At 55.1% G+C, this 27,951-nt stretch overlaps 2 protein-coding genes across 3 annotated transcripts in view; one reads left to right on the top strand and one right to left on the bottom strand.

Moving 5' to 3' along the window:
- The window catches only part of CACNA2D4 (calcium voltage-gated channel auxiliary subunit alpha2delta 4), a 112,124-nt gene that overhangs the window by 75,336 nt on the left and 8,837 nt on the right, over positions 1 to 27,951 (top strand). The window contains exons 27-29 of the mRNA XM_046010644.1: positions 22,799 to 22,860; positions 23,878 to 23,922; positions 24,084 to 24,146. Of these exons, the coding sequence (XP_045866600.1) occupies positions 22,799 to 22,860; positions 23,878 to 23,922; positions 24,084 to 24,146 (170 nt within the window). The remainder of the gene's footprint in view (positions 1 to 22,798; positions 22,861 to 23,877; positions 23,923 to 24,083; positions 24,147 to 27,951) is intronic.
- Positions 178 to 27,638, bottom strand: LRTM2 (leucine rich repeats and transmembrane domains 2). 2 transcript variants are annotated; one of them, XM_046010647.1, is made up of 8 exons: positions 27,540 to 27,638; positions 27,182 to 27,288; positions 26,877 to 27,042; positions 9,248 to 9,431; positions 8,636 to 8,777; positions 5,368 to 5,958; positions 1,875 to 2,351; positions 178 to 945 (listed from the first exon to the last, which is right to left on the bottom strand). In XM_046010647.1, exons 5-7 carry the CDS (start codon positions 8,700 to 8,702, stop codon positions 1,897 to 1,899), a joined length of 1,113 nt encoding a protein of 370 aa, XP_045866603.1. In that variant the 5' UTR covers positions 8,703 to 8,777; positions 9,248 to 9,431; positions 26,877 to 27,042; positions 27,182 to 27,288; positions 27,540 to 27,638; the 3' UTR covers positions 178 to 945; positions 1,875 to 1,896. The 2 variants fall into 2 exon arrangements, with proteins under 2 accessions (XP_045866603.1, XP_045866602.1); XM_046010646.1 differs by lacking the exons at positions 26,877 to 27,042; positions 27,182 to 27,288; positions 27,540 to 27,638 and adding an exon at positions 15,911 to 16,275.

The raw sequence follows: 27,951 nt of genomic DNA, 5'->3' as shown, positions 1-27,951 counted from the left end.
CCAGCCCCAGGGAGGCCCCCTGCACTGAGATCCACCCCCACGATGTTCAAAGGCATTCCCTGCCCCCCCCCAGCCCCCCACACCTACCACGATCCTCTATAAGATGAAAGGATGGGGGGGTGTGCAAGGCAAAGTGGACCTGCCCTGTCCCTCCTCAGACTCTTGGTCTCCATGTTCTGGAGTCCTCTTCTGGGGCCACAAGCAAGACCCCCTGTTAGAGCCTGAAACCAGCCTGATGCCTCCCCACTCTCCGTGGGAAAACAGGTGCAAGACCCCCTGTTAGAGCCTGAAACCAGCCTGATGCCTCCCCATTCTCCGTGGGAAAACAGGTGTCCAGCAGGGGGAGACCTAGTACTCACCTGTGATCAGACTCACAGGGATAGGGCCAACCTACACACGGGGACTCTGCCCCGCAAAGCCTCGCACAGCAGCACAGCTGTCTCCTCCCTTGCCGCCCCTTCGGTGTAGGCTGCAGGTAACAAACAGGACCCCGGCCCATGCTCTGGTTTGGAGCCCAGCCCAGGTGCAATTAAAGACTCCAGGAAGACAGACTGAGCACACAAAACCCTGGGGAAAGAACCCCAACCCTGCAGCCTCTGGGCAGAACCTGCAGCCCTCTCCCTGCCCCTGGGGCCTGCTGGGGGTCCGCCCTGGCACCGAGCTTATGCGAAGGCCGTCTGCATTCCCAAGATGCCACCAGTCATGACCCAGTCCCCACCCCGAGGTCCCAGGCCCGGAGCTGCTGAAGATGGAGGGGTGAGGGGTACAGAGCAATGGTTCTTGGGCTGCAGGCTATAGGAGTGGAATTGGTGGGTATCCCCTTGGGGCCTGGCAGTGATGATGTCCTTAGACAGCGCTGAAGAAATGCCCAGTGGGATGGGTCTGGGCTCTCTGGAGGCTGCCATCCACACATGCTGCAGCGTCAAGGCCTCTGGGCCGGTGTCCCTGGAAAACCCAGCAGGAGAGGTGTGAGAGGTTACCATGGTGACAGGAAGGCTCAGCCAGCAGCACCACTCTGGCCCACTTCAGAGACTCTCAAAGGAATCCTTGTGTTGTCGGTGTGGGCTTCTCCCCCCTGTTGACTCGAGAAGGTTGCCGTAAGCAAGCGAAAGGTTCTGTGGCCTGATGGCCAGAGACACAAGGGGGAAACAGGTCACTGCTCCCTAAGTTCTCATGACCTCTATCTCCGTGTGATTCTGTGTGTGTGTGAGACAGAGAGAGACGGACAGACAGAGAAAGAGAGAGATCTCCAGTCGGTGTTACTGCACTGGTGACCTCGGGTATGTGTGAGAGGGCAGGAGTGAGGCTGGGAACAGTGGGGCTGGTGTGGCCTGTAGCAGACAGGGGCCACGATGGCTCCAGCCAAGAGAGTGTGTCATAAGTGCTGGGTCCAGATGCCGGGGTTGATGTGATCGTACATTAGAGCTGGCAGTTGAAAGCTGGACTCAACTTGGACACTGAAGGGCAGCTGAGAGTATCTTCTTGGCTTAGAAGGGGGTCACGGGAATTGACCCCTTAGGCCCCTCATCCCCTCCTCCCCACACCTATGGGCCAAAGGGGAGAGGCACCCAGCTGCGATTGCCCCAGGGCAGGAAGGACAGCAGGGGAACCCTGAGTCCAGAAGCCTGCACTTGCACACAGAGCCATAGCCAGAAGCTTAAGGAGATCCCCAGCTGTTCAGAGACTTGGTGACCCCGGGAGGGGCATGAGCAGGAGCCTCGAGCACAAGGGCAGCTTCCGCAGAGACTTGGAAGTTCATGGAGACCCCTACACCGTGCCTTGCTCTCTGGAGGGCTGGGGGCACCAGTGGAGGTGGAGGGAAGGGCCAGCCCTTACGGAAGGGATCCCCCACGTGCTCTCCCTGCCCTTCCTACCTAGGCCAGTGGGGCAGGGCTCTCATGCCACAGAAGAGATCTGCTTCTGGTCTTCGTGCTCACCCTCCGGGTCCCCCATGAGGGGCTGCCGCTTCTTGAGCTCCCGGTGGTACTTGGCCATGAGGGAGGCGTAGATGCAGCCGTAGGCAGCAGCCACCACCATCATGATGCAGACGATGCCGCAGACCACCCCCGCGATGATCACGGTGCCGATGGCCCGCCTCACGCTCACCGGCCGATACCGCTGCTTCTGGGGGCAGGCTGTGCTGGGCTCGGGCTCGGGCTCAGCCCCTGGCTTGGGCTTAGCGGGTTCAGGGCTGGCCTTGGTGCAGGGCGGCCCCGGAATACCCAGCCCAGCCGAGCTATTCTCGTCCTCCAACTGGGAGCAGTAGTTGAACATCTCCATGGGGACGGCTCGCATGTCCTTCCCCCTCAGCTCCTTGGGTAGGGTGCAGGCCAGCTGGTCCAGGCGCCCCCCTGCAGCCAGGGGAGAAAAAAAGCTGGGGCTGACCAGGCATCCGGAACCTGGGCTCCCTCTCCCCATCCCCAGGGCCCCAAAACAGAAGGCCCTGAAGGTTAATCAGGAATGCAGTCGGTCCTGGAGTCACAGCAGTAGGAGAGGAAGGGAGAACAACCAGCATTTATGAAGCCAAGGACCAGGATCGGTGAGGTACACATGCCAGGTCATTCCATCAGCGCAGAAGCCATAGAAAATGGATAGCGCCATCATTCCCATTTTAGAGAAGCACACAACCATTCCAGTCCAGCCTGCTCTGCCCAGAGTCCAGCTGCCCCACGAGAGTACGGCACCACCAATGCGGGCCGATGCTCGGGAAGACTCAGCCGTGCAAAGAGAGAGCCGAGAGCCCTGCCGGGGCTGCAGGTCCACTACTCCTCTCCTCGCCCCCCCATCTGCCTGCTCACTGCCCATCTATAAACCTGGAACACTGTTCCCCACTGTATCTCATCCCTCCAGCACTCCTCCCTGTCATAGAAAGGACAAGTCAAAAGCCACTGCCACAGCCACCACTCTTCTAGACAGAAGCTTTTGGTGGCCCAAGATTATTTCTTTGGCAAGGGGAAAAAAAGGTCAGGTGAGAATGTTTGTCTTTTCCTCTTTGAGAGCATTCCCATAGCCCATCAGCACCCCAGAATCTCTGAGCACAGTGGCATCTTGGGAGGGAACCCTGAGACCCCTAAGGGCAAAGGAAGGGGGCCGGTGCTAATGAGGGGGTGTGGCGCACAGGCTGGGCTTTGGGGAGGTCAGGAGAGAATGTGTATGCAGAACACAGGTGGTAGGTCAGGAGAATCCCCTAGGAAGTCAGAGTCAGAGTTTGTCCCTCTATCAGCTTCCAGTGAAATCTGGATGCCAGCAAGAGATCCCTTCCCAAATAGCTCCTGCCATCCCCTCACTCCCAGTTCCCTCTTCCCGAGCAGCTGCTGTATGTCCGTCTCCTCATATAATAGATACGTTTTTCCTGGGATGCTGATGAAAACATCCCAAGAATTTTTTTTTTAAAGAAGTGCAAGGCTGAAAACAACTGTACTGTTGAAAAGTTCCAAAAATAGACATTCCCACTCCAGGCCCTTTGGTGCTAAGAATTTAGTTCCTGATGATTATGTAAAAAGACAAGGATGTTGCCTAGGGATAACAAATGGGGCTGAGACCCTGTGCCTCTGACTGCCTAGGGGACTTGTGGCAAGTCTCACAGCCAGCTCAGTGTGTCCAAGGGTCCCCTTCAGACAGGCAGGGGTGCAGTGTTGAGATGGAAGCAACCTCACCTTCCTGTTCAAAGACCTGAGGTTGAATCCTCGCCAATAAATAATTTATTTAATTGCATGTGAGTCTTGGTTTCCGTGGCCATAAAATAAGAATGGCTAACTCGATTAACTGTTATAAAGATGAGGATAGATAATGTACATGAAAAGATATTTATAAACTGGAAGCTATATAGGTATTAGTTGCTATTTCCTGACTCACAAGAATGGGAGAAATTATCATAGTGACTAACATTTTATGGCACTTTACAGTTTATAAAAATTTTTTTAAAGATTTTATTTATTTATTTGAGAGAGTAAGAGAGAGAGAGAATGAGCCAGGGGAGGAGCTGAGGGAAAGGGAGAAGCAGGATTCCTGCCGAGCAGGGACCCCGATTCGGAGCTCAATCCCAGGACCCAGGATCATGACCTGAGCCGAAGGCAGTAGCTTAACTGACTGAGCCACCCAAGTGCCCCTGTAAAATTGTTTAACTAACACGGGAGAATATTGTGCAAATGTGGTTGGATACGAAACAAAAGGAGCAAGACTGGTGGAAAGGACTCATATTCTTTTCACACTGATTCACTCATTCAGCAAATACTCAGGGAGCATCTACTTTGTGCTGGGCACCAAATTCTGTCCTACCAAATCCGTTCTATGTTATGACTCCTGGTAGCAAACGAACAAATAAATGAATAGGTTTTATGGACAACTTGCTTTATGTTAATTACTTTTCAAGACACTTTACATGCGGATGTTCATTCGGTTAAGTGTCTGCCTTTGGCTCAGGTCATGATCCCAGAGTCCTGGGATCAAGTCCCGAATCATGTTCCTTATTTGCCAGGGAGCCTGCTTCTCCCTCTGCCTGCTGCTCCCCCTGCTTGTGCTCTCTTTCTCTCTAACAAACAAATAAAATCTTTAAAAGAAAAAAAAAGATACCTTTACATGCATTACTATTTAATCCTCACAATAATTCTATCAGATAGCTATTATCTGACCCATTTTACAGATGAGGACACTGCCACAGAGAGATTTCTCAGGATCACACAGAGCCACAAATCACACCCAGATCTGGCACTTTTAACAACTACACTCACTTCTTTGCCCTCCTTATCATTTTATAGTTCATTCTAGAGCTTTCCCCAAAAGAAGGAAGGGAAAGAGTAAAACTAAAGCCATTTGGTTTCTTATTAAAAGCTATGAATATAAAACTTCTTAGGAGAAAGCATTGAGATCATCATCAAAACGAAAATTTGGTTTTATCTGTGGATTTAAATTATATTCCACCCTCCTGAAACTGAGGATATTTAAGAAATTGCTGTATTATTCAGAGGAGCAAGGGTGGTTTTTCTTCCTCCTACCATGCCAGGGAAGCCCAGAGGCATACCTGGTGGGATGCAAAGAAAAATTATTAAGTTGCCTCACAATACCTACAGAAGTGAGATCTAGTTACAGTGAGTCAGTCTGAAAGAAAAAGAAGAGGAAGGAGGCTAGGAGCTGGGAGGGGCACACAAAGAAGAAAGCAGAGCTGTAAAGGGAAAAGGAAAGCAGCACCAGCCTTTCTGCCCTGCCCATGGATTGGAGCCCAGGCTGAGACTCTTCCAGTCCGGAGCTAGTGGAGAGGTAGGGCCACCCCTTCTCCCTGGACCTCAACCCCGAGTCAGTGCCCAGCCTCCAGGAAAACTGTTGGGCCAGGGCTGATTCTCCCGATTCCTTAACCCAGGCAGGACTAACCTCGGTAGGAGAACCACTCCATCCAATGCTTGAAATCACGCAGGTTACAGTCACACTCCCAAGGGTTGTCCCCAATCTGCAGCAGCTGCAGGCTTGCGAGGGGTTCAAACGTCAGCCGGTCCAGGTTCTGCAGACGGTTGGAGCGAAGTGACAGGGAGCGCAGAGCGGGGAGTCCATCGAAAAGGCCAGGGGGCAGCTGCGCCAGCCCATTGATGGACAGGTCCAGGTGGCGGAGCAGGGGCGAGTGCTGCAGCAGGTCCCTGTCCAGGGTCCTGATGCTGTTGTTGCGCAGCTGCAGCTCCGTGAGATTCGTCAGGTCCCCGAAAATGGACCGGGGCAGCTGGTCCAGGAAATTGTTGGATAGGTCCAGCCGCTGCAGGCTGGACAGATTGGCGAATGCCCAGCTTGGCAAGGCACTCAGCTTATTGTTCAAGAGTAAGAGGGTTCGGGTGGCCGCAGGCAAGTCTGGGGGCACCATGGTGAGGCCTAGGCCACTACAGTCCACCTCCAGGCTGCGGCTGTCACACTTGCAGGAGAAGGGGCAGGCAGGAAAGGCCTCCACAGCATACAGCGTGATCCAGCAGGTGATCCCTGGAGGGGAGGGAGGCAGATAGGAGGAAAGAAAGCCATGGGCAGGGGGTTACTGTCCTTTCTAATTTGTAACATAATGGCCTCTTGACTTTATCTGTTTTGGCCAGAGCCCTGATCAATGCACAAATCCTCACTGACCACATAAAAAGATAATTAACAAGCCCGAAGCCAATCTGTATTACTGGACATCACACAGTGTCAGCAGTGCTCCTTGCCTCGCAGCACATCTGGCAAAGAAACCACTTGAGTGGAGTACAATCCTGGAGAATGGCAGGCCTGAGTCCAGAGGACGAGCAGTGTTGTTCCACAAGGATGCCCCTGCTCACGGGGCCTCCCCTGGTTGATCTCCCACTGATACCATAGATGTGGACCAAATAAAGGATGTAAAGGTGTCAAAGAAACCTGCTCCCTTGTTCCTCTCCCAGTGTCACAGAGAAAGATCCTTTTTCCAAAAGAAAATAACCACATCGCTTCTTCCCTCCCCCCTGCACCTCCGCCCCCAACTTGGGGCTGCCCTAGGCTAAGACACACCGTACGTGTAAGAGGGAGAGCACAAAGGGGTGCTCCCACCCCTGTCCCCTACATCCTCTCATGTGCTGCCAGACCCAAGAAGGGAACTGGTAACAGTATGAAGACCAGGAGCCCCAGGCCCTCTAGGGTCCCACTCGGGAGACCACAGTGGAAATGATGAGGGTAAGACGCCCAAATCCACTTCCATGCTGAAGAACACTTGGGCACAAATGACTGCAAATCATAGATTCTAGAAGTTTCATATTTATTTTCATTCTAAAACCAACCATGCACTTAGGCTGGGCTTCTGTTCCTAAGGGCTGTGGGGTAGAATTTCTGCAGGATGGACCCATTAACAACTTTCCTTTTGTGGTCCCATGTTTTGCCCAGGACCCCTCTAAGTAAGCAAGCTCAGAGTCTAGCCTGGGAAAGGGCTGGGACCCCTCAGAGAATAATTATAACAGAGCAGCTCATTCCATTGTCCAACAACACTTTCTCAGAGTGACTGCAAATCTCCCCTCTAGCATCTTCCTGAGTCTCATAGAAGTTTGCTCGCTGTGGAAGAGAGAATGAGTGAGCTCAAAATAGTTCAACTTCTTCAAGTCAGCACCCGGTCTGGCAAATTACTGGCTCCATCTTGGATGTGGGATTCATGCAGATCTGACAGCGCAGGGGAGGTTGTAAGGGCAGGGGTGGGAGGGCCCTTTTGTGCTCTGTCTCTTTCACGCATGGCGTGTCTGAGCCTAGCATAGCTCCAAGTTGAGCGTAGGGGTGCAGAGGGGAAGCAAGCAGCAGTGTGGCTGTTTTCTTTTCTAAAGAGAGGTCCAGAGGAAAGAACCCAGCCAGAGAAGCAATGGAGAGTCAGGCCCAGTTCATGGCCCAGATGATCCCACTCAGAGAGCCAGCAGCCAGTCCGACTTGAGTGCCTGAATGGGATGGTCTTGAGCCTCTGTCCGGTAAATGTCTCATTGTCTGGTGTCCCCAAGAACAGAGCTTGAAGGAACAGTATGGGATTATCTCTCCCCATACTTGTGGGGTCAGTGACAGCTGAGAGGCGGACAGCAAGGCTGACACCTGAGCCTCATTCTCCAGAGGAACAAGCATAGTCATGGGCATGGGTGCTGACCAGTGAACCTTCCTGGCCACGTGGGGTGGCCTGCTGCTACCTCTCACCTTCTAATCCCTCTGATCCCTTCTGTTGCCAGGTCAGCCTGCCCCACTGTGCCATCTGAAAATCAACATTCTTCAGACTTCACTTTCCCCAGAAAATAATTCAATCCATCCAGTTTCCCTCACAAAAGGGTCATAACCAGAAGCCATTATCCCCCCGCCACCCCTGAGGAATTCAGGGTGACATAAAAGCTCTGGTGACAAGAAAACATAATCCTGTATTGCGAGGTGTTGAGTGATTCTAGAATGAGGTTGAAACAGGATCTGAGTGGCTCAGGGATCAGCCGCTCTCACGTGGTGAATAATTCAGGCTGCTCTGGTCCTGCCACGCACGGTATCACCGGGCCAAGTGAGCAAAGGGAGAAGTCAGGCAGAAAAATGTCCCTCAGGACCATTTCTTACCTCTTACCATGTAGCCTTGGGCAGGCCAGTCCTCACTACCTGGACACTTTGCCTCTCCTGATGAGATTTCTCAAGCTTCTTTCAGCCCAACAACTTACAAGGCTTTCTTATGAGAAATGGAGATCCCATTTTCCCCATATACAGAAGGAAGGCTGGGACCCAACCCCTGTGGTCCTTCCAACACCACAGTCCAAGAGCTCTCTCCATTTCAGAGCTAGGAAGACTGAGACAGAAGTCTCTAGGTTCACCCAGTCAATGGAAGACAAGAGAGAGACTCGCCATTAGAACAGCAGGACTCCCACAAGCCAGACCACTGGGGGTGGGGGTGGACTTCTTGGGTGCAGGAATGGCCCCACCTAGAGCCGCAGAACCACCCATCATGGCCTCCAGTTCCTGACTTAACCACCGAAGCTCCCAATGACAACTCTTTCTTGGGCTGCGACAGATGCCAGTACCATGGGCAAGACTGTAGAGGGTAACCCCTGGCTTCTCAGGCCTTGGGCATCCCAGAAAGATCAGAGCTTCCTGTAGCCTGGCGGGCATCACTGCATGCCAAGCTGCCCCTCCCCCCCCACCCCTGCCGCACTGTACTCACAGGAGATCTGCCTCCATGGCAGGGCAGGCCTGGTCCTCTGCTCGGGGCCAGTGCCCCGGGCCAGCATGGTGAACACCACAGCTCTCACGGCTCTGTACCTCCGGGGAGAGAAGAGCCCCTCAGTGCGTGCTACCTGTCAGTCCTGAGAGAGAGAGAGAGAGAGAGAGCTGAAGAGCACTTGAGGCCCCGTTCCAGCCCAGGGGTTAGGAGAGGGCTTGGTGTCTCTTTACACTCCTTGTCATTCCCGCTCCCATTCTACTCAGCTATGATTCCCTGAGTGGGGAAAGGAGGAGAATGAGGGGCAGAGAAGCCAGGAATCCGTCCCCCTCCCTGGGTGACTGGGGTTGCAAAGAGGGCAGGCTCCGGGCTGTGGCATGCTGCCGAGTTCTGCCTGTGCGATGCAGAGGTCCCCAGCGGTGGCCTCTCCGGTGTCCCCTCCCCGGCCTCTCTTGAGTCCTCTCTGGTGTGCTATCTCTAAAATCCTCTGCAGGGTGATAGGGCCTCCTTTGTGAGTTTCCCCCAAGTCACAGGTGGGACAGTGAGGGACATATCTACTAGGTAAGCAGAGTGAGGCCATGGTAACCATGTTCCCGGTCCCCGTGCCACTCTTACCATGGCCCCCGAGGAGGCAGAGTCTGCTGCTGTGTCAGGCGTGAGGCCCAGACCCTGCTCCTGCCACAAGGCTGGCCTCCCGCTTCCCCTCCACCTTCGCCTGAGAGGTGAGGTGTGGTGCTCTGTCTTCCGCCCGCTGGTCTATAATAAGACTCATCAGCTCAGGGAGTTCATGCTGCAGCAGCTGTTCGTGCAGGAGACAGGGACAGGAAGGAGAGGATGAGCTTTCAGAGCAGAAGGAGGGCTGGGAGGGGGCCCAGGGAGGCAAGGAAACAGGTTTCTCTTGCAGATGACAAAAGAGGGGTAGTCACCCTGTCTAGGGTCTCAGGACCGGCCCTGTGCCAACCTGAAGACTAGTAAGAGGGGCCTGGGCCCTCCCGTGGTCCCATTTCCTTCTAGGTATGGCTAAGGCCCTCAGACAGAAGCCAGAGCCTCAGCTCTTCCAGCCCCATCGGAGGGATGGGAAAGGGGGACGGTGGTACCATTGCAGCAAGCGGGGACACGGTGGGGAAGGGGACGGGTGCAGGAAGGGATGGCTCTGCCCCCCCCCCCAGCCCCTCCTGCTCCCAAACGGCTAGCATCCCGTCAGCCCAGTGCTCCTGGTTGGCTCCTCTGGTGGCCTGCTCATCCCTCCGTGATCCCGGTCACAGCGTCCGCTCTCACACGCACCCCTCTCCCCGCCACCGCACTCTCCCCCCCACAATCTGGAGGAGCCAGGGGCAGAGTTAAGCAGGCAGCTGAGGAGGTACAGGGACTGCTGGGAAGCTAAGTCAGCTCTGACATCTTGCATCCGGTGAAGCGGGTTTCCCTCGGGCATTTTGGGCCCTGCTGCCATTCCTGGTGTCTCTCGGCGCCTCCCCAGCCCCCACTCTCGAATCGAACCACCTCCGGTGGCAAACCCCACTTAAAACACAGCAACCTCCACAGGATCCTCAACTTTGCTCCCAGCAAGGGGAGCCTGGGGTGGGGAGGGGGACTTGGTTGGTCTCTTTCCCCCTCTTCCACTGGGGGATAGGAGGCTCCAGGTCGTGCAGGCCTCCTGAGGGCTGGCAGAGTCTGTCACAACAACTGGGCCCCAATGTGGGGTGTGGGGAGCAGCCCGGTGCCCCGCACCGCCTCTTGGATGGGTCCCAGGCCCTGGGCTGAGGCATGAAGGAGAGGCTGCGAGCAGCTCAAGTGTCTTCCCCAGCAGCTCTCGCCAGCCCTGGCCCACAGGCCTCCAGTTCCCTTCGGGTCCTGCCGCTCCCTAGCTGGGCAGCCTTAGCAAACCGTGTAAACTCTCTGAACCTCAGTTACCTTCCCTCTGAAAGTGATGACGGTACGACTTCATGGGCGGAATCTCTGTGCAGATCAATTTAATTAAGGGAGAAGAGTTAACATCTACTATATTTAGTACACATTACCTTAGAAGATAATCCAGAAGAACGTGCCCAGCCTGGACATGAGCCCATGAGAACTGTGAGGAAGCCCCAGCTCCCCTCCTCCGCGGGGAGGGGGACCACAGCTTGCACGAGTTCTAAGTAGCACCTCCTTCCTGGTCCCACCAGCCTCACACATGGGACTCCTTCCCTTTTCCTGAGCAGATGGCCCATCGCGGGATGCTCATGGTGGGGCACGCTCGCACACACAGCCTTCCCGGACCTCCATCCAGACGCAGTGTCCACTCTCTCTGTGTCCCTCAGGCCCTGACCCTTGGAAGAGCCACCGACTCCCACAAGAACCTCACAGTCAGAACTCATGGCACCCACACAATATCACAGTATCAGACAGGTTAGTGGCCATCCAAGGCGTGGAGATGATGACCAATTTGCCCAAGGTCACATGATAAATCAGAATAGGTCTGAGTCTGGCTGCTCGTCCGCTCCCTGGTGACCATCACCCAGCAATGGCCCTTATGGGGAGACGCTCATGTGCGCACCGAGCAGGGTGCACAGAGGCTCCCAGACACGTGCTTGGAGCACCCAACACAGCAAATGGTACAGACACACACCCACAGAGAGCTGTGCAGTTAGGCACGTGCTCGCGCGCACATACGCACACGCACACACACGCGTGCACACACGCATGCCCACTGGCAGCCCTCCAGCGCTCCCCCTCAGATGCCAACACTCAATCAGCAAGAGCCCCCAGCAGACAGACGTGGGGGGACACTTCCAACCCAGAAGTAAGGTCTAAACAAAAAACCCACAAGGTAGCCCCCACTCCAGAACATTCTCTATATTCAGACCCAGAGGGCTGCTGAAGACCCAAGCCAGGCTTCTGCTCTCGCTCTTTCCAGCTTCTTGCAAGGACACAGGGGGCTGAGAATCCCTCTTGCCCAAGCCCAGGCCCTGTTTCCACCTGAGCCTGTTCCCCTCTGTTTCAAGCAGCTTCTCCTTTTCCAGCCCACCCACACATCCCGGGCCTCAGTGTCACCCCAACAGCCCAGGGGTTGACCAGCAAGCACAAGGCAGACCCCCTAGGCATCATCTTCCAAGGTGACAGGACACCATTGACCCCAGCATCTCTAGAGAAATGGGATGAAAACAAAGCCCCCCAGGTCCAGGGGTGGGGAGTGGGGCAGCGGTGCCTGTGCCCCCACCGAGCTGGCCCTGCCTCCTTGGGCACCATGGAAGTGACCTTTAGGGAGATACAGGGCTAGAACCCAGCGCTTCCTGCCTCCTTGGCCCTTTGCCCACAAGCACACCTCCAACCCAAGGACCCCTTCTCACTCCCAGAAGTCTCCAGCCTCATTAGGAAAGGGGGTGACCTACATTAGGAGAGCATCTGCAGCAGCAGGCACTGCCCGGCTGCTGGAATAAATTTACACTGTCTGAGAGGGAAGTCCCTGCACCCAGGATGGGGAATGAGGGACAGAAAAGAGCAGGGAGGCCCTGCCAGAAAGATCTCCAGGTCCCGCAGCCTCGAGGATGCTGGACTTGCTCCTGTTCCTCACACGCTCATTGTCTTAGCCCCAGGGACAGAGACACCAGAGAGAAGGGCCGGGCCCCAGCGGGGCACTGGGCCTCCTTCGCTGGGCTTTGCTGAAAGAACCGGAACATGGTGGAGCTGAGCAACTACAAGCAATCAAAGGGAGAGCCACCAAGAATCCTTTGCTACTCGGTATGGTCCATGGGCTTTTCTTAGGAATTTCTTAGATGCGACTGTCAGGCTCCGCCCCAGGCCCACCCAACTAGAATTTGAATTTTAACAAGATCCCATACTAAAGTTTGAGAAGCACAAGACAGATGGCTTCTCTCCTAGCAGGCCCTGGCACCTCCCAGGAGGCGGTGCAGGTCCATCCCCCCAGGCCCCATCTAGGGAATGGCCATGACCTGGGCAAGGCGGGGGGGGGGGGGGGGGGGGGGGGGGGGGGGGGCGCGGGGCGGGAGGACACTGACATTAACCTCCTTCAGAAAGCCCCTGTGTGGGGAGAAGCGCCTACCATAGCCACAAACACCTGTTTATAGTGTTCATAGTTCTCAGAACAACATTCTGAGGTTTTGCAGGTGGGGAAAACTGAGGCGAAGGAAATGAAGTAACGTGTGTCAGGTTGGGCCGGGGAAGAAGGAATACAGCTTTGTGCTCAAGCAGCCTGGGGACAAAGCTACAGCTGAGTTAGTAGCTTTGAGCAAAACGGGTCCATTCTGCTCCTGATCTGGAACGAGGGGTTCCAGGTGTAGGAAGGAAAGGCAGACACGGGAGAGGCGATCTTCCATTTGTAGAGCACTTCACAGTTTATGCATCAAGTCCTCACCCCCAGACTCAGGGGACCTGGCGGCAGGTGCTCTGATGCCCCTCCTGCTGGTGAAGAAGCCAGCTGAGCTGAACTGGGCTGAGACACCAGCCCAGTCCCCCTCCAGGGCCCCTCCTTCCAGTAAGCTCATCGATGCAATGTGGAAACGTCCCAGGTGGCCAGGATCTTAGGAAAGGACATGGAGGGGGCTTTCTAGAATCCCTTCAGGGGGAGGGCCGGGTGCTGAGGTGAGGAAGGAAGCCAGGAGACAGCAGTCAGAGCAGAAAGCTCCGTATGCTCCTGCCGTGCTGAGTGGGTGCGACAGCATCCCCTTGGGACTGGGAGCACCCTCACCCAGCCCCATGGGTGAAAGGCAAGGAGCAGCCTGCCAGAGCCCCAGACCCACAGAATGCTTGGGTCGGAGGGTGTGGGGCAGAGGCCTCTCTGTGCTCCTGTGCCTTGGGGTTTCTCCTGCAGACAGAGGTTAGTCCTCCAAGTGAGGCTGGCTCAGACCTCAGCTAGAAACCTCCAACACATCCACCGCCAGCCTGGCGTCCACACCCTTCCCCTGATGATTCTGTCATGTCCGTCATCCCAAGCCCAATGTCCAAACCACACAAGCACTTATGGCCCATTGAACCTCAGCCCGGGGGTCCCTGACTCCTAGGACATCATGCCTGCTCTGCCATTCACCTCCACCAGGATCTCCCTTTGGTCAAGGGTCTCTAGTTGAGGACGAGGCTTCTGCACGCCCTCGGCATCCAAGAGTCACAGAGCTGAGAAGCAGAAAGGGCCTTCGTGGTCACCTGCACACCACTTCCCTCTGCAGACAGGTGAAGGTCACAGGCGGCTGAGAGACTCCAAGAGGGGAGATGGGGACCTGGACTGCGGGTGGCCTGAGCTTAGCCCTGTTTGGTGGGGACCACGCAGGGTGACCCCTCCACCGGCTGCCTCCAATCTGGCCATCTGGGCCCTTCTAGGAAACATGTTCAGTCTCTTCCTGCCTGTCACCCTCATGACACACTGCCCAGGCAGCATGGAAGCAGTTTTTTTCAAATCTCTCTGTCTGTACTTGGAACCAGCTGACCTTCCTGGTTTGTTCTAAAAAGCATATCCCATTCTCACCCCAAGCTTCCTGCCTCCTGGTTTCCTTGTTGAATAGCCCTGATCCCAAACAGATCTTCTGGGAATCTGAACAGAAAAGCCACCAGTCATTCCTTACTGGAGTCCCTCTCCATTGTGAATCAGCTAAGCGTCCTCATTGAGGTCGGGCTAGGGGCTCAGGCTGTGGTCTTGGGCAGGGGGCAGAAGAGGCCTGATCTGAGGTAGAAGGAGAGAGACCCCAAGAAGGGAGAGCCTGCCTGAGCTACAACTCCTTCCTCCCCAGACACCCCAACATTATGTAAAGGCCCTCCCCTGCCTCTAGCCCATGTTACCCATCCTGCCCAAAGCAGCTCCACCTGGCCCCTCCTTGGCTTTGGTGCCAAGGAAATAGGAACGAGATTTGCTCATCTAGGCCCCAGACACAGCTTCCAGCCAAACCCCAAAGAAACCAGATCGGTTGCTTAAGAAACGTCCCTCCTTCTCCTGCCACCCCCAGGCTGGCTTTCCTGGGCTCCCTCTTTTGGCAATGCTGGAGACTGTAGCAGTGGGGAGGTGGGGTGGGAAGAGCAGGAAGCTTCTTCGGGTTTCCCTCCTGCTGGACTTCCCCCGCCCCCTCCACGTGCTCAGCCTCCCTTCCCTCCCTCTCGCCCTCCCCTCTCCCTGCCAATGTAGTTATCTAAGCTCCTGGGCATCAATCTGAGTCATGCCAAAGCCATGCCCCATGAACCCTGACAGCCAGGTGCCACCCTTGCCATCCCTCCCCCCTTGCCCCCTGCTGACTCAGACAGCTTAGCTCACAGAAGAGACAAAGCAGGCCCTGGAATTTGAGCTGGGTGGTTGGGACCCCCGGTTAGACCACCCTCTCTGCATTGTCAAAATGGGCCTGGGGCTGCTGAGAGCACTTTTCCTACTCCAGCTCAGGATGCCCATGCCTCGGTGGGTCAGAGTGCCAGGTGGGCAAGACCGGGCTGTACACCACCCATTCCCCCGAGGCTGAGTCCACAACTCCCACCAAGGAGGCATAAGGCTTCCCAACCCATTTACAGATAGAGGACCTGGTGTATAGCTGGGAGACACCCCGAGTAAGTTCTCACGAGCCAGGGTCCACCCCCTGCCCCTGGCCCCCCTGAGGGCTGGGAGCAGGGCCTCTGGCTTTGCCAAGGAAGAGCTGCAAGGCTTTTCTCCCTTGTCCATTCCCAGCCACGCCCCCACCAGGGAACCTTCCCCCACAGCTGCGTGGGGCCATGTCCAGCTAGGGAAGGGTTCCTCTGCACCCTTGTCCAAGGACAGCTGCCTGGAGGCCAATGCTGAGGGCATCCAGCAAAGAGGCTGGGCCCCGAGGTCTATTCCCATACCTCAGACAGCTCAGATCTCCAGCCTGCCACCCCCCACCCAAGCCACGCTCTGAACCGGTTCTGTCACCAGCATCTCCTTTCCCATAGCACCCAAGCTCCTCGGGCTGTGAATGCTGAGCTGGGCAGGCAGACGGCACAGGGCTCTTGGCTGGCACTCCCCGTGCTGCGGGGACTGGTTTCTATGCCACCCGAGCCTGTCATCTGGCACTGGCACTGCTCTCTTCTCCCCTCCCCTGCCCCAGCAGAACCCCAGCTCACCTCCCCGACACTGTGAGGTCAGCGTAGCCCTGCGCCCTGTGTCTTTGGGCTGCCCCGATGTCCAGTCCTGAGCACTTCCCCAATCCCGGCAACTGCTCCCAGGCAGGAGGTAACAGTGGCTGTCTGTGCAAGGCCAGGAGACCCAGCAAAGATGGGCCCCATTCCCCATGTCCTGGCCACCCTGCACCCCCACCGGCCCTTCATGCCTTCCCTCCAGCAAACAGCACTCACCTTTCTTCACCCTGACCGCAAGCTCCTTAAATCAAGTAGCTCTAAACCATCTGTCCAGTGAGACCCTCCTGGGGTTCCTGGAGAAATCCAGACAACCCTGCCAAGCGGAGCGCAGTGGGCACTGAGTCCCCAGTCCGCCCGGGAGCAGGGACCTGGAGCGCAGCACAAAGCACGGGGGAGAAGGAATGCCTAGCACGGGGGAGAAGGAATGCCTGCCGCCGCCGCCTGCCAAGGGGACCAGGCTGCCGGGTCAATAACAAACTGAGAAGGAAAGAGGGAGGGACAGAGGGAGACGATAGGAGAGGGGAAGAAGGGGGAGAGAAGGAGAGCGCGCGTGTGCGCGAGCAAAGAGACGGAGCAATGGAGTGACAGCTGGGGGTACATCTGTGATGACAGCGACAGTAGCACACACAGGCGAAGGCGCGCACGCACACACACACACACACACACATGCACACACACACACACACACACACACACACCAGAGGTGCTCTTGGCCAGAGGGCAGCGCTCACCCTTAAAATGTGAGCATTTCAGTGGAAAAAAAGGCTCCTGCGGCTGAATTGCTTCCAACTGGAGAGGGGAAAGCTGTTGAAAGCTGTTTTCCCGTAGACCTCCATCTTCCTTCCCCGTGCCCCTCCAAGCTCTCCCTGCCCTGACCAGCTGCCCCACTCTGGGGTTCCCCCCTTCTCTCCCCTTCCCTTTGGCAGAGAGGGGCAGGACCCTGGTGGCAGGAGGCCCCTAGGAAGCGGGGTCTGTCTCCAGTTCAGAGGCATGCAAGGCAGTGTCTTCCATCCTGCTTGGGGAGCAGGAAAAACTGAACCCCTTTCCTGGTCAAAGGGTGATTTATTCCAGAGAGGGTAACTGGAGGGGTGTGCAGGCAGCCCATCTGCCCAGCAGTCCTCCAGAAAGGGGCCCTGAGCCACACAGAGCTGGCATCACATGGTCACACACAGGTCAATGAGCCTCAGTGACCCCATATCAGGGCTGCTTAGGGGAGTACAGTGCCAGGGCAGGCCGGCTGTAAGCTCAGGGGCCTGCTGCAGCTGGCTGATGGGGGAGGGGGTGGGGGGACTAAATGCAAGCCCCCCCGCCCCCCGCACCATGCTTGGCTTTTCTAGGCTTCTTCCTCTATCTAGATGGGGTAGGCATGGAAGGGGAAAAAACTGGTGTTCAAGAATTCAGAAGCCTCATTACTAACCAGTCAGGGCAAGGAAGTTGGGGAAATTGATATTCCAAGAGATGACAAGCGTCTGATCCAAAGGCAAAGGAGCAAAGCCAGGGGCTTGCCCCAGCGAGAGCACAGCCTATAACCGAGCTCCCTAAGTGACCCTTCTTTGAGTCTCTTAAAATCGCCCTGACAAGAAGATGGCACGGTGTGTTGCCAATATGTCAGGGATATCCCTCTTCCATTTCACTTGCATTGGGGAGGGGGGCGGTCATCAGGATCAGGAACGGGGGAGGGGGAAGCAGCTTGAAAAACTACCTCGACTCAGGATGCCTCTCACAGGCGCTCCTATACCTCCTTTCTGTCTGTTCTGATGGATGCCAGACTCAGCAGGAAGGGCTCCGACCCGCAGTCCCAGGAGGAGAGAGAGAGTGGGTCTTCTACCTCCTGGGAATTCCCTGCCTCTCACCTACACACTGTGCATCCTACCTTCAAGCTAACTGTACCCACCTGCCTCTAAACAGACCTCTGCTTCTCCAGCTCCTTCCCTGAGTCTGGAACAGCCTCCTTCCCCATGGGTAGCCTCCCCCTTCTTAAAAACCCAACCAGAAAGTCTCCTCGTTTACAAAGTTTCTCTGTGTGGTCCACAGACTTGACCTTCTCCCATCTATAGCCTTTCCTGGGGCCATCCTTGTGATTCTTATCGCAGAAAATGTAAAGCCACTTTCTGTGGTATGGTTTATCTTCTTTCATAAACTAGGAACTGTTCCGGAAGAGGGACTCTGCCTCTCCCACGCCCCAGTGCCTCTTGTCAGCTGAATGAGGGAGAGAAGGGACCAGCCCAAGCCTAGGCATCAGGGGACCCAGAGTCTAGACTCTGTTGCTCATTAACTAGCTATTAGTTAGTTAATGGACCTGACAGCCCTGGGCCTTGCTTTCCTGCTCTGTAGAACGAGGAGGTAGAATGATTGAGGTCTCTGGTCTCCCTTCGGCTACCGGCACTCCATGACCTGGGTGTCTACTGGCTCCCCAGCTTGTAGGTTTGGAGAGAGGCCCCTGCTAGCCTCGCAGGTCCAGATCCCTTGAACAGTCTCTGGGCTGAGCTATGAGGGCAGAGAAGGGAGAAGGACAAAGGAGATGCGAGAGCTGGGGGTAAAATGTGGAGTGCTGAGCCCTAGGAGCATGACTCCTGACAGGGAGCTCTTCCCTGAGCGCACGGCTGTTTCACTTTGCGGTCTGTGACGACAAAACAGCGCCGTAGTGACAGCCAGGACTCCGAGCAAAGAGGTACATCTTGATAAGCTGCCTGCGGCCTGTGGCCTTACGGGGCTCTTTGGTAGGTTGTCTGACAGCCAAGCAGATCTTAAAGAAAAGCCGCTTTGGAGGAAGACCCGAGATCATTCCGGAGACGCAGGGGAGAGAGAAGGGCAAGAGGAGGCCCCGGGGAGGGGGAAGGACAGGCCCGGCTAGGGCCAGGATGAAGGGGGTGTCATTTTTTCACCTTTATCAAATTGTAGCAGGACCTGCGGACCAAGGTCAGGCTCTGAAACAAGGACCAATCATGCCTGGGCAAGAGGGGGAGGTCCCTTAATAACCTCCTGGGGGAGCAGCCCGGGAAGGCCAGGTGCCCCATGTTCCCTCCACCCCTTTGCTGGATCTCTCTTCACCCGGAGTTCTGAGCCTGTCTGCAAACATCAGACCATGAGGCATGATCTCCTGCACACAGCAGGCTGCTATTTGGTGCTGGGAGGGAAGCTGGCCAGCCTGGTGCTCCCCTGACATGGGGGGCCGGTGAGATCCTGATGATGTCCGGCCACCTGAGCAAGCAGCTCATAGACCCAAGCGTCACGCTGGCAGGTCTCCCAGGAGAGAAGGCTGGGCTGTCTCAGTGTCTGGGGTGGAAAAGTACAGTTTGGGTTGTAAGGCAGGACTTGAACAGGGTTTGAAATGATAAAAGTCACAAGGCAGGGCAGAACAGACATTCTGTTGCTGAAGAGGTTCCCATGCCCCTCACTCGCTCCCCCATCCTATCTCAACCCCTGCCCTCAGGATCTAGCACTTCCTGTCCCTAGGAAGTTTTTTCTGTCTCACCCGAAATCCCCGTTCCTTAGTGGGTTCCCTCCTAGGCCTTCAAGGGAATCAGAGCACAACTTCAACTCTAGGGACTCAAGTCCAGATCTGTAAGAGGGCGAGGCTCCATATGGAAGGAAGAAGTTCAACATGGTCCCCAACCCCAAAGACGAGGGACAACACTGAGAGATCTTATAGAATTCGCTTCCCCATCAAGAGGCTGGCTCAGTGGAATTCACAAATATTTACCTATTTAATTCAAAAAATATTTTTGGAGCCCCATGATATGTTAAGTCTGATGCTAGGTGCAAGGGATCAGAACTCTCTCCCTCTTGCCTTTTAGCCCCCATGCCAATAAGGCGAGACAGGCAATAAATGAGAATAAAATAAATAAATCATGTTGCTGAGAAACTAAAAAATGATGAAATGAGAATGAAGGATGAAGGGGTAGGCTACTCTATCTGGAGAGGTCAGGGAAAGCCTCTCTAGGAGGTGACATTTGGAATGAGATCCGATGATGAGAAGGAGCCAGCCATGTAAAGTTCTAGGGCAAGAGCATCCCAGGAAGGAAGGACAGCAGATGCCGAAGCCCTAGGTGGGAACGAGACTAGCATGTTCAAGGGAAGATGATTCAGGTTGAAATCAGAGAGAATGGCAGGGCCAGCTCCTGTGGGGTTTTGAGGCCATATGACAGAGGAGTTTGGATTTTGCTCCAAGAGCAGTGGAAAGACATCGGAAGTCTTTAAGCAAGGGAGTGAGGTGATACGATCTTCAAAAAGATCACTGTCGTGACTCTTGGAGAACGGATCACAGAGAGGCTGCTTGGGGGTCTAGAATATTAGTGCAAGTGAGAGATGTTGGTTTGGCCGGGGGTGGAGGAGACAGACTTACCGTGTTTTGGAATAAGGTCTGCAGAACTTGGATGGGATATGGGAAAATGATTACAATTAAATGGAATATGCCCCAAATGGTGAAGTCTCAAGGAGGGTCACATTTTGGGGAGGAAAAGCCCAGGTTCAGTTTGGAACCTGTGAAGTTTGAAATGCTCTCGGTGACTCCCGTGGAGAGGTAGTAAGCATTTGGAATGTCCTCAGCTCTGCATATGGTCCCACACGCAAAGCACCCAGAACTTGCCTTAGAGGAGCTCATGCACCAGCTGTGAGACAGAACCCAGGGGGAGAGAACCTGCTTTGCTCCCCACTCCTCCTATTTCTATGCAAGAGCCTCAAAAACCTGTTTCTTTAGGGGAAATCAACCCCCACTCTCTCAAGACTCTCCGTGTTTGAATCATAGCATTTCTTCTAGCTCAGGAATGTCATGATTCTAGGTACCGTGGCTCCGAGCAAGCAGGTAGAGAGACAAGGAATTCCTATTTCTAGGAATAGGAAGAAAGCTCTTTGACCAAGGAAGCCAAGGAATTTAAATTAATTAAAATTATATTTTAAAAAATCTAAAATTCAGGTCCTCCATCATAACAGCCACATGTCAAGGGCTCCACAGCCACATGTGACTAGTGGCTACTGTATGAAACAGTGCAGAGCTTGGACAGCCCCATCATTTCAGAAAGTTCAATCAGACAGCATTGCTTTTTTTTTATATTTTATTTATTTGACAGAGAGAAATCACAACAGGCAGAGAGGCAGGCAGAGAGAGAGGAGGACGCAGGCTCCCTGCAGAGCAGAGAGCCCGATGCGGGGCTCGATCCCAGGGATCGTGACCTGAGCAGAAGGCAGAGGCTTTAACCCACTGAGCCACCCAGGTGCCCCCAGACAGCATTGCTTTTGAAGAGTGGTTTCCAAACTCTGGTTCCTGGGCCAGTAGCATCAACACCATCTGGGAGTGCTCTAGAAATGCAAATTCTCAGGCCCCGCCCCAGACATATGGGGATGGGGACAAATCCTCCAGATAATTCTTTTTTTTTTTTTAAGATTTTATTTATTTATTGGAGAGAGAGAGGTGAGAGAGAACATAAGCGGCAGGGAGGAGCCCGATGCGGGGCTTGATCCCAGGACCCTGTGATGGTGACCTGAGCCAAAGACAGATGCTTAACCAACTGAGCCACCCAGGTGTCCCCTTCCAGATGATCCTAACACATGCCACGTTTGAGTACCAAAGCTCTAGTGTATAATAATGTTCTCTCCCCCTGTCCACTTGAGCCTCAACAATTTTATACCCATTCAGCCTTCCTAGGGCAAGTATAATCATGATTTGTTCTATAACCGAAGGAACAAATCCAAAGATCACAACTCTAACCCAGGGCCAGAGTTCTGGCCCCTTGACCCTTCCTTGGTCTCATTTTTTTTTTTTTTCACCAAACTTGTCTAGGATCATTCCATATTGAAAACAAAAGGATAAAATTCTATAGCTCTTTGCTGGAACTCCAGTCCATTGAGAAGAGCCAGCTGCTGAGTTTGGGGAAGTCACAATGATCGCAATGGAAAATCCCTCCACCGAGTGGCCACGGGGTGATTAGAATGTCCCATGAATGTGCGGGAGCAGTCAGGAACCAGATCCACTCCCCCTGTATGGACCAGGGAGCCATAGCCCCCGCTGGGAGACTGCTCACCCAAGCCAGCCAGCTCCTTCCTGACCACTGGGACCCAGGCGTGAAGAACAGAGAGGTTAAGAGCCTTAGAGACAGACCCCAGCTGCGCGTCCTGGTTCTGTTATTCGGGGCCGGGGGACTGAGGCAAGCAGGCCATCTCTGCAAGCCTGTTTCCTCCTCTGTGAAGCCCCAGTAAGAATAGAACTGCTCTGCTGTGGGGATGAAATAAGCCCATGGATGTGAAGGTGCCCGGCACTCAAAATTTTCGATGTTATTATACCAGACAGTAGGAAGTCGACCTAGTTTTTCTATTCTTTTTCTTTTCAATAGAACCTCCTTTTCTTTGTGTTCTCTGACCTCAGATTTCTCTTAGCATGTGAGCTCCAGCTTGGGTCTTCCAAGCCTGTATGGGAACCAAAGAGACATGGGTAGCCCCTTGTAAGTGGCGTCACCAAGGGGTAGTTTTTGGCAGTTGGCAGCATGTCTGGTTTTCTGGAAACTACCTGCAAACCTGGGTAAACCTGGTTGCACCTTTCGGCAAGGGAAGCGCCTTCCTACAAAGTAGGGGAGACCCTGAGCAGGGATTGGGTACAAGACAGGCTGTTGTGTCAGGCTTGACATCTAGAAAGCTCCATGAGGGACCCTGAATTCCCATCTCAGCCTGCCGCTTTTGATCGCCGTGACCTTGAACAGATGGCTCTATCTCTCTACCTCTGTCCTTCCATCCTTGGGAAAGGGGAGAATAATGTGCCAGTGCATCTGCCTTGAGTTTCCCGAGATCAGAGGATGAATGCCACCTTCATTGTTCTCTAACCTGGGCCTCATCTTTCTCTGGAAGCATTTTCTAGAATTATCTGCTGGGAAGAGACAGAAGCCGCCCGTCTGTCTGCTTCCCGCCCCACCCCCCCAGGAGCCCGGGCTGGGCTCTCACAGGCTCCTGTCTGACTCAGCTGCGGTGCTACCCCTCCCCTCGGGTCCTGCTGATGCACCTCCTCTCTCTAACTTGAATCTATTTTTTTTTCTCTCACTGTCTCTTCCTTCCCACCACCCCCCTCCCCAAAAACACACCCATGGTCTTGTCCACCCTCTTCCCACTTCCCCGCAGCGGTGGGCGTCCAGATGAGGCTGGAGTTCCTGCAGCGCACATTCTGGGCGTCGACCCGGCAGGTGGGTGTGATGGGGCCAGGTCAAGGCCAGAGGTTCCCTCCTGCTGCCCCACTGCCTCTCTAGGCCCTCTCTTCTGGGACCCTCGCTCAGCTCTCCTGGATCCCTTCCTTCTCTGCTTGTCTCTGTTCCCTGTGCCTCTGCCAGTGGCCTGGGTCTCCCTGCTCCACTCAGCCCCAGGAATGAGGAGGACCCCGTATTCCCACCCACCCTGGCCCCTGGGCAAGGAGATGTGTGCCCCCCATCCTTCTAGCCAAGACCCAAGCCTGGACTGCTTTCCAGCCCACCCCTTGCCTCCCGGCCTCCACTCCCGGTTCCCCGGAGCCCTCTGTGCTTTCTGGGTTTCCTCACAACCCCCTCAAGCTCCTCCACCAGAACCTGCCCCTCTGTTCCAAGGCCTTGTCCATCCACTTGCTGTTGCCGCTTCCTCACTTTAAGCAGGTTTGGGGAACCACAACATGAAGACGGAGGGGATGAGATAGGAAGGGACACCTGCCCCATAACCTAGGGTCACCCTCCAGGTCACACAAAGAACAGGAGCCTCCAAAGCCACCCCAGGAGGCTTCTGGCACCATAAGGCTGAACTCCAACCTTCGTGCATGGGATGCAGGGGTGCGGCTCCCTCGGAAGGGGATGTAGCTGAACCCCTGTGCGTGGGCGGCTGGCGAGGGCCTGATTCTCAGGGCCCTGACCCCACGGACACACACCGTCACCCACACATACGGCACACGTGTGTATCATGCCTGCACACATACACATGGCTCACGTATATCCTGCCCATACAACACACACCACATACACACCACCTACGCCCTACACAGATGCATACCCAGCACAGTGTGCACGCACGCACACACACAAGTATGCCACAAACACACATCCACCATCCCCCACACACAAACACAAGCACACACATAACCCACACACGACACACACGTGCTCACGCGGTGCGTGTCTCCTGCGTTGACACACACGTACACGGAGGCCCACACCACATACAGTTTCTCCTCTTCCTTCCAGTGCAGCCCTGTGGATGGACCCTGCCCAGAGAGCTGCGAGGACAGTGTAAGTTCTCTCCCAGGGGAAAGGCGGTAGGGGAAGTGGGAACCATGGGCCCTTCAACTAAAGAGGGTACCTTTGAACTAGACATGGGGGGGTTCCCCACAGGCCAGGCCAGGCCCAGCAGTCAGGGCCTGGCCATGACCTCCCTCCCGGTCTCTCCCCAGGAGCTGGACTGCTTCGTCATCGACAACAACGGGTTCATCCTGATCTCAGGGCGGTCCCAGGAGGTAAGGTGTCGGGGAGGTGGAAGGAGGGAGGAGTCGGGTCATCCCCCAGCCAGGCCAGTCAAGGAAAGGACTGACCATGGTTGCTAATGGCGGCTTAGGGCACCAGAAAGTAATGGCAGCTTAGGGCAGATTAGAGGGAACGGTCTGAAGAAAGCAGGGTCTCTTCTCCAAGCCAAGTCAGTGTAGGAAGACCACAAAATGCAGACGCTTCTCCACTCAGGTCATCAGAGAAAATGTTATCCTTTATTTTGTCTCTCCCTAATCCAGCCTTGTCCCATGGTTGGTAGGGAAACTGTCCACACGACGAGGAGAGGCTCTGCCTGGCTCCACCGCAGGGCCCCCCAGGTTTTCTGTGCTCTGGCCTGATGCTGACTGGCCTGGCCTTAGGAGCCTCCTCTCAGAGTGCAAACACCCTTAGACCCATGACCCCACTCCCCTCCATCACCTTCCTGTCCCTTTAATCCATTTAGGCCACTGCTGGGTGGCTCATCCACAGAGAGGAGGGAGCCTCTGTGCCCAGGTGAGGGCCCTCTTCTGAGTCACAGACTTCTCATTGTGTCCTCGTGTGGAGCAAAGGGCAAGGGAGCTCCCAGGGGTCTCATCGATGCTGACCGGACCCCATTCCTAAGGGCCGCAACCTCATGATCTAATGACCTCCCAAAGGCCCCACCTTCTGCCCTCAAGCCAAGAAGATCCAGCGACAGACAATGACAACAAGGCAGAAGTCACAGTCTTTTGGAACCTAATTTCAGATGTGGCATCCCATCACTTTTACTATATTTTATTCACAAGAAGCGAGTAACCAGGTCCAAGCTACCCAGAGGCTGGGACCATTATGAGTCATTGCCGAATTGCCCCACCACGAACCCCTCTACCTGCCCAAACACACCCCTGGGGTGGGGGGACTGGCAGCAGCAGCAGCGTCTGGGAGCTTGATAGAAATGCAAGTTCTTGGGCCTGACCCAGACTGAGCGAGCCAGAAGCTCTGGGATGGGGCCCTCCAACCCTGCTGTGACAAGCCCTCTGCTGACCCTGAAGCCCAACAAAGTCTCAGGACCACTGCCTAGCCTTTCCTGCCAGCGGCTGTTGATCTGGATGCACTTTCCCAGCTGGGCTAATATGCCGGAAGGTCCAGGATGTTCCTTGTCCCTGCCAAGATCCACCCAGAGGTCTGGGGAGAAAAGACTGTCCCTGCTCCAGACGCAAACTTTCCTCCCAGCCCCACCTCACGCAGGCCCTCCTGCCGGCTAACCAGGGCGAGTGCAAAGCCCCAGGGCACCACCTGTCTGTGGTCTGCAGAAGGGGCGGCCCAGATCTCCTGCCCCGGTGGTGTTCCAGGCCTACTGATTAGACATTTGGTCCCCCTGGGCCTCTCTTCCAGCTCAGGATTCATTGTTATAATAAAAGACTACAGATGACTGGATTACAGCCCTCTGCGAGGGCCTAGACAAAGAAGCAGACAGCTGGGGCCGTGAGAGTGACAACAGCTCTGTAGATCTCTGTAATGTTTACAGTGGATCTGTTACCCCAGATTTGGGGACCCCTAGTCCTCCCGCTTGCCTGTGGGTTGCACCTATACAGGAGAGCTCCAAAATGGACCTCACAGGGGCAGCAAAGCTAGGAAATCTAACGCCCCATCATGAGGAGGTGAATCTCTCCAAGGGCGCAGTACCCTCTCCCTCCCTGCCCCCAGCCCAAAATGCTGGGCGTGCCTTCAGACCAGGGCAACCCTTTCCGCCCTCAGAGGGCCTCTGATCCTCTGATGTGCCTGTCTCAGCTCATTTTCCTCAGCAACCCCTTCTCCCTCCCTGCTTCCCTACACACCAAGTGCCGGATGCCTCCAGAGAAAAAGTCAGTTGGCCACCTGCCCCCTGGGTGGCTCTCTCTGGAGCACAGTCCTAATGCCCTCTCTCCCACATGCTTCCCCAGCCCCACTGTGGGGCCAGAGGCACTTGTCAAGAGACTGAACAGCTCAGGGGAGCCCGGGGAGGGAGGGCTATACATGAGAAAGGAACACCTTACGTTTTTAGAGAAGAAACAGAAGCTGTCCGACAGTAAGAAGAGGCTGTGAGACATCTGCTCCATCCCAGAATCATGGGCTCTCCCACCCAACCTCAGGTCCCCCTTTCCTCTGGGGACCAGAGCTTCACACAGGCATGCAAATTAGCCTAGTTCTGGGGGCTTCGGCCCAGCCACCCGGAATACTCATCAGTTTTGGGTTCTCTGCCGCCTCCTGCCCACCCCACCCCCCGGTCTTCTCCCCGCTCCCCCGCACGCACTCCTGACTCATTACAGACACAAAAACACAGGCAGCCCCAGGCCCTTTTCATGCAGCCCCAGAGCTGGGCAGTCCAAAGGACCATTGCTTATTTGTGGATTGTGCCCTGGAAACGTGCAGCCCTGCCCCTCTGCGAGCAAACCCAAAGGCAGAGTGGCACTCGGGGTGCAGGAACCTGAATGGAGCTTCCAGACCCTGTACAGCGCCGTGGCTGGAAAGAGGCCACGGACCCCCCAGTCAGCCTGGGCGCCCTGAACTGACAAGGGTGCTCCAGTTTGACTTTGTTTGGACTTTGGCTTTGCGGCCTCAGGAACTAAGTCAATCTACCTTTTTGAGGCACTGATTCACACTGATGAAGTTTCAATGAAACGATCAGCTAAGAACTGTGTTCTGCGGTCAGCAATGGAGGCCCACCCCAGGGTTTTAACCAAATCAAAGGTTTATTCTCTCACATAAAAGAGTAGATGAAGGTAGCCGAGGACTGGTATGGTCTGGTCACCAGGTGTCTGCATCCTCAAGGTCACAACATGGCTATAGGAGCTCCTGCCTTCTTGTCCATTTTCCAGACCAGAAGGGAAACAGCCATGAATGAGGTGCTCCTCCTATGGAGTCTTCTCCCTTTAAACAGATTCCCGGATGTCCCACATGGTGACTTTGCTCACATTTCATTGGCCAGCTCTGGCCACAGGGGAGTCTGGGAAATGTAGTCTTTTAGACGAACACACTGCTACCATAATTCAAGTCAAGCTTGCCTTACCTGAAGAAGGGGAGGATGGATATGCCCAGTCAGTCACGTTGTTTATGTACAGAAGAGGATACATTTTTTTCCAGTGTCCAGGAGCTCATCTTCTCAGAATCAAGCGTCTGAACCGTGGGGTTGTTGATGAATAAGCATAGAGTTTGGAAAGAAAAGGGGACAGCCTTGTGGGAATTTGGGCCAGCCTCATTTCCACACCACCGCACTTTTCCAGGGAGAAAACTCAGGTCACTCATTCATTCCCCGTCCGATCCCTCACACATTCCTTCAGCAAAGTTGCACGGAGTAGTAACCATGAACAAGACACTGGGTGGTGTGTGGGGGGCCGGGAAGTAGATGTCTGCCCACAGGATCTCACCGTCTGGTAAGGCAGGAGTGCACACACATCTGGTCCCTGCAACAGCAAGAAGCAACCCACAGCAGGTGGAGAGGGATCGCGTGAGCTCAAGGAACTTCAGGCGGCTTCAGGGCTGCACTTTGGAGAACCGCAGGAACGAATACGTCACATCTTTCCACTTGCTAGTCTTTCCCTTAAATGCCCTCGACTCCTCCCTGCTGTCCTCTGCTCTCTCCACTGCCCTGCTCCAAGAAGCCTCGCAGGCCTCAGAACAGAGGGGCCTTTTGGCCAAAGAGAGCGCAGAGCTCAGACAAGCCTGCATGTCCCATCCCGCGCTCTCTGGGCCACCCCTGCCCCTCGTGCCTTTGTCCTCAGCCTCTCAGTTTCCTGTGCAGAGGAGGGAGGCCTTAAGTCCAGCTGGAAAGGTGAAAAA

This window comes from Meles meles, chromosome 7 (genome assembly GCF_922984935.1).
Source record: "Meles meles chromosome 7, mMelMel3.1 paternal haplotype, whole genome shotgun sequence".
NCBI lineage: Eukaryota > Metazoa > Chordata > Mammalia > Carnivora > Mustelidae > Meles > Meles meles.
This window is presented reverse-complemented; position numbering and strand designations above follow the sequence as displayed.